Below are 5,780 nucleotides of genomic sequence, written 5' to 3' on the forward strand. Positions count from 1 at the left end.
GATGGATGGATGGATGGATGGATGGACATCCATCCATCTGAAAAAAGTAAAGTATCGAACATTGCAGTTTCCCTTCGTGAGCAGGGCAGACATCCATCTGAAATGTGCTCTACAAATAAACTTAAACTGGAACTTGATGGGCTGTGATGTCCTGATCGGGGCTGGCCCGTGTGTGTCGGTTTCTCAGCTCAGCAGGGTGAAGGCGGAGGCTCGCCTGGCTCTGCTGGCCCTCAGCGTCACGGGGACCCAACAGTGGCTCCACAATGCCATGAACCAGGCGGAGGAGGAGCTGGAGACAGAGCGGCATCTCAGCGAGCAGAGGAGGTCCACAGAGGAGTTTTCAGTAAGGTCACACACACACGAACACGCACACCATCTCCAGGAGGCTCAGTTTGTTTCTGCACCAGAAAAGGGGCAGTATTATGTAAATTCGACTCTTTTGAGCTTTACATCATGTAAAACTTTTATCCCTTCATCAGGTGTTGCTTTGATTATTTCATGCATGTTTGATCAATTATCTAATCTCCATGGCAACCATTCAACTGTGCAAAAGGCCTGGATAGACCTAGCTCCACCTTTCGAATTGTAGCTCCTCCTTTCTCAGTGCAACGCTGGTAAAAACATTAAACGGCTAATGACGGAGTCATGTTGAGATGACTTCCTGAGGTTTATGGAAGAGCAGGAGCTTCTTAAAGAGACAGAGGCCCAACTTCAAAACATTTAATTATAAAGCCAAATTTCTTTTAAGTCATATATGGTATACATACTGTGAAAAAGGCTGCTCAAGTGCTGAGGCCCTTTTAAGGGGTCGGAGCTTAGAGCACCTGTGGATCAGCACGCATATTAAAAAAGGGAGAGAAGAAAAGGAAGGAGCCGAGAGTTACCGATCACATTTGTGTAGTTTGAGTTACCGTTTGCAGTTTGTTGTTACCTTTATTTTCGATATGTGTGCATGGAATACAAGTAAGTGATGTTAGAAAGTGAAGAATATTGTTTATGCATCTGAATATTTAAGTTTTAGCGTTAATTGATTGCAAGCTTCATTCACGTGCGCACTTGAGCTACACAACGTGGTTTTTTGTGTTGTTTATTTAGAACAGAATATTTGTGTAACCTTTATTAGTGTAGTTAGTTAAGTAAGTGTGTTATTATTTCAGTCATTTATTCATCAGACACTGATGCTGCATTATTTATATTTTGTAGAACCACACCGTTACGCCGAAATAAAGACTGAACAGCAAGTGCAGGTTGGACCAACTGATGTGCGACTCTGGTTTCTTTGGGGTTCTGACCGGACTCACCACAGTGATTTAGCATTACCATCAGCAAGTTACAGTTTCCTAACTTTTACATACCATTTTTATAACAACTGAAGGTAACATAGTTACTTGATTGTGCTATAAAATGGCACTATGAGCCTGGAAAATATATAATACCGCCCCTTTGACATAGACTCCCTCAGTAAATATGTTAATCTGTTTTAAGAACATCTGTGAACTGGTTGAAAGGTTCCAGCTTTTTATTCTTTGAGACTTCTTGCATTACATCAGAGCTTTTAAAGCCCCCGTTCCTCCTTTAAATCTCTGCGGTAATTACTGTTAAGATCCCTAAATCAGCTGAACTTTCCAACTTTCTCTTTTTCCCGTGAAGAGGGAGAGAAAGTCAGAGTATGTCTCTTCCATGTATGAAGAGATATCACCTTAAATGACCACCAGCATGTGGTCGTTATGGTCAGATTAAAGACTGGAAACGTACACATAGCATGTTCTAAGGGTTTTGGCCCAACACTGGATTTCATTGTTTAAGCTCTGCTAATGCCCTGTTTCCCCTGATATACTTTACTTTTCCAAAGTTAAAGGAAAAGAAAATCCATTAGTCAGTATTTAAGTAAAAGCAATCTTATTGTTGATTAATGTAGCAATAGAAGGAGACGAAGGGAATTCCTCATTGTCCTGATGTAAAATACACTTTAATGAGTTTTTATTATAGTTTTATTGTGCATTTTCGGTCTGTATTTTAATATTCTTTTTTTTACCTTGTTATATTTTCTTAAACTGTCAAGAATTTTACTATTATTTTCAAGATTTTTACTATTATAGTGCATTTTCTTTGGCTTGTGTTCATATTTCTGTCACCCAGACCGGCCGTGACTGGACAGATTCTGGTTCCCTCTCAAACGTTGCCCCATCGGTAGACGCTTGGTGTTTTTGTCCCAAATAGTCTAAAGCAGGGATTTTTAAAAAGATTTTAGCAGCTTCCATCATAGCTTCAGTTTCAGCATAATGTCTCAGGCATGTTGGTGAAAATACATAACCATAATTGTGTCTTTTTTCAGCATTGTTCCTTCAGTTTCACAAATTTATCCCTGTCCTTTCACAGTTCTCTGTTCCTGCTCGCTTCTAGAATTTCTTGGGTCTCTGTTTGATGATGCCACACATAGAGCCAATCAGAGCAGATGTCTTTTACCCTTAAACCCATCAATGCAGAGGCAGCAGAATGTCCACAGAGTGGACCTGACCCTCCTCTCTCTGATCAACTGTGTTCCTGTTTTTTAGGAGGATGAGTTTGAGCTGACTGACTTTGAGGACTATGACGATGAGAATGGAGACATATTTGCAGACCCAGTTTCGGCCTCTAGAGTGTGTGTGTATCCTGCAGCCTGCAGAGTTGTCTACAGCTATCAGGTGGGTAGCACCAGACCAGCACTGACCACACTTTAACGGAGGTATTTCACACAGATGTTACTGCAAAACGTAAAAGCTTTACATCTTATTGTAAGATATGTAAATGTCTAACCAGGACAGCTGCTGCTACAGAACTGTACTTTAAAAAAAAATTATGTTTGAAAAAAATCAACTTAATATATTGTGCTGTTCTTACTGATACTAAGAAATCATCTATCTGTAAATGCTTCAACTCATTTAACAGATCCGAAATCTGTTATTAAATGTTTTTAGCTCATTATTTATTTATTTTTTTTAATTGAATTGTTTTTCTTTTAAAACAAACATCGGACTGGACATAATGTACACAAGACAAACTGGGACAGGAATATATCCGCATAATCTGCAGAGATTCTTGGTTTGGTGTAGTGAAGTTATGCTTTTCTCAAAAAAAAAACAAAATGTTGCCAACCGGTTTTTCTCATGAAGGCGAGCCAATCAGATGAGCTGTCAGTCACAGAGGGGGAGGAGCTTCATGTGGTTGAAGACGGAGATGTGGAGGACTGGCTGAAGGTAGCAAAAACAGCAATTTATACATTCATATCAATATAATATAGAAAAAAGCTGAGCTGCGGGCTATGAATGCACACATCTGCTAATGTCACTTCCCAGGTGTGTAACTCCTGTGGCCAGGTGGGGTATGTTCCTGAGCGCTATGTGCAGTTCCAGTGTCTACCAGCAGAGTACGCTGCTCAGCTGGACAGCTCCTTCAGCTCCAGCTCCTCCTCAGGGATAAAAGAGAAGGCCACCGGTCAGTAAAGTGATACTGCTGTAGGGATGCTTTATGGTTGGGCTAGTGTTGGCATGTCACAGTCATAAAAACATAATTAATTTCACAACTTTACTGGTGACGGAAGTAAAAATCTTAAATATTTCTTTACTTTTATTATTGAAACATACAGAAAAACTACTGAAGTGGGATTCTTGTGTAACATTACAACCTTAGTTACTGCTATTAATGTAACATTAACATTTGAGAGCAAACTGTCAAAAAAAAAGGACGCCCCTTCATCCACTTCTATCAGTTTTGTTTCAACCAAGACTTTGTTGTCCAGTTAAAATTACGCTGCACAGTAACACACTGACAGTCTGATGCTGTTCCAATCTGCTGTGTGATTTTCCTGATAGTTCGCTCTGAGTTGGGTGAAGGCCATGAGCCAAATGTTATGAGGATCAGCTTTTAAATTGCAATTTACAGAATATTCAAATAGAAAAGTTACTTGTTATGGATTGGCGTTTGTAAAGTGTGTAAATTGATCATGTTCTAGTCCGCTACATTGAACAACATGGGACTAAAGTCTGTTTCTATCTGTTCTAGGTGTTGTCAAAGCTCTGTACTCCTACCAAGCTCAAAGTGCAGAAGAGCTTTCCTTCCAGGAGGGAGCGCTAATTCGTCTCATACGCTGTCTACACGGAGAGGTGAGTAAGTGGGAAATGAATGTTGTTTTAACTCATATGACCCAGTTTTATTCAGAGTTGTTGTAGATGCTGATGGCTGTGACCAGGAAGGATCTCCTGTAGTGGTCCACGTTGCAGTAGCTCTGAAGGAGCCTCTGAATGAAATCATTCTTACGTGTGTCTTTTTAGGTAGATGATGGTTTTTGGGAAGGAGAACTAGATGGGCGAATCGGTGTTTTCCCGTCATTGCTGGTGGAGCTCCTGCATGAAGAAGAAGAGGAGGAGGAGAAAGAGGTGAGCAGGAGCCCTGCAGGATTTTGATGGAAAAATGGCTCCAGAATTCTCCTTTTTCTCATGTTTTTTTTTCTGTCTAGCCTCTCCATACTGCAGCTATATGTCCCTGCTCACCCCCCATCCCAATTCCCTCAGCTTCTGCTGGTGACTGTGCAAACATTACTACTACTCCTCCTGCTGGTGTGGAGGACAAACAGCAGTCTGTTCACATAGAAGAGTCAAGGGTTGCTGGTAAGATGCAGTGTTTCCTCTGGAACATGACATATTAGCAGTGCCATCTAAATCCATTGTGTGTCTTTTGGCACAACAGAGGCTGACACTAGAGGCCCCACTCCTCTAGAGTTCCCCAGCGATCGATTAAGACCAGTATGTGTCATCTTACACCTACCTTAGCAATAAGACAATTATATATTCAAGTTTGAGCTGACAGAAGATGTGAGGACCAATACTTTGACTGTCCTTGTGTGGTTTCAGTGTCGGGCTCCCCCTCCTCCGCCAACGAGCTCCATGTGGGATGGTTGAGCTACACAGGAAATAGTGACTTATTTTGAGCCAATCACCTCATGCCTCAGCAGACACTAGTGGTGTTCTCACTGGCAAAATTGAGAATGCAACAGACACTACATAGGTTTCTCTGCAATGGACCTGTTGAAAAGTCAGTATATGCACACCCTTTAACAGGTGAAATATTAGAAGGATCAGTGTTTAAAATACAGTTAACGGAATATCCAAATAGAAAAGTTAATATTTATGGAGTGGCGTTTGTAAAGTTACACAGTCAAAGAACAATAGCAATAATTTGGATTGGTTAGTACGGTGGCCGACAGGTGCAAATGCGCAGCAACAGAGAAAACATGCAAAAAAATAGAGACGCAAACATATGAAATGCAGCAAGCAAGAAGAGATGACGCAAAGAAAAACCAAATAAAATGCAGCAAACAAAAAAAGAGACGCAAACAAAAAAAGAGATGCAAACAAAAAGCAAATGCAGCAAACATAAAAAAGAGACACAAATAAAAGTCCCTCCTGCTTTGCTTGACCAAAACAGCAGAAGATGCCTCAGCACTGCGGGATATTGTTGATCAGATCGACGGACTATTGACATGAGGGCTCGACAGACAACTTTTCGCAAGTAAGATGGACATAATGTGTATATTTTGTGATTAGAATATTACTATACTGTATTTATGTCCACCGGCGAAATACCAGCTAATGCTAGCTGGTATAGCGCTATAGTGCTTGGTGTTAAGCCCCCGCTCTGAAAGCTAACCGAGATTATCTTAAAAAGTTTATTATCTAACATTGACTTAGATTATCTGATACAAGACCCTACTATAGAAATGAAACAATATAATATATATTATA

The 5,780-nt window shown here is 40.6% G+C and overlaps 1 protein-coding gene across 2 annotated transcripts in view; it reads left to right on the plus strand.

The window, feature by feature from the left end:
* The window catches only part of LOC106938113 (F-BAR and double SH3 domains protein 1-like), a 14,799-nt gene extending 9,470 nt beyond the window's left edge, over positions 1-5,329 (plus strand). The window contains exons 4-12 of one of the 2 annotated variants that reach the window (XR_001422536.1): positions 188-343; positions 2,556-2,684; positions 3,153-3,236; positions 3,336-3,474; positions 4,042-4,142; positions 4,311-4,424; positions 4,494-4,646; positions 4,726-4,781; positions 4,890-4,926. Coding sequence is in view for 1 of the 2 variants with exons in the window: in XM_015019960.1 (XP_014875446.1) it covers positions 188-343; positions 2,556-2,684; positions 3,153-3,236; positions 3,336-3,474; positions 4,042-4,142; positions 4,311-4,415; positions 4,496-4,646; positions 4,726-4,781; positions 4,890-4,937 (969 nt within the window). In the remaining variant the exon portion in view is untranslated. Of the gene's footprint in view, positions 1-187; positions 344-2,555; positions 2,685-3,152; positions 3,237-3,335; positions 3,475-4,041; positions 4,143-4,310; positions 4,425-4,493; positions 4,647-4,725; positions 4,782-4,889 lie in introns of both variants that reach the window. The other variant, XM_015019960.1, reaches the window with a different exon arrangement.
* The last annotated feature ends 451 nt before the right edge of the window (positions 5,330-5,780 follow it).

The sequence above is a fragment of the Poecilia latipinna genome, unplaced genomic scaffold (assembly GCF_001443285.1).
Source record: "Poecilia latipinna isolate Pla-1442-1.1 unplaced genomic scaffold, P_latipinna-1.0 Scaffold2512, whole genome shotgun sequence".
NCBI classification, from domain to species: Eukaryota; Metazoa; Chordata; class Actinopteri; order Cyprinodontiformes; family Poeciliidae; genus Poecilia; species Poecilia latipinna.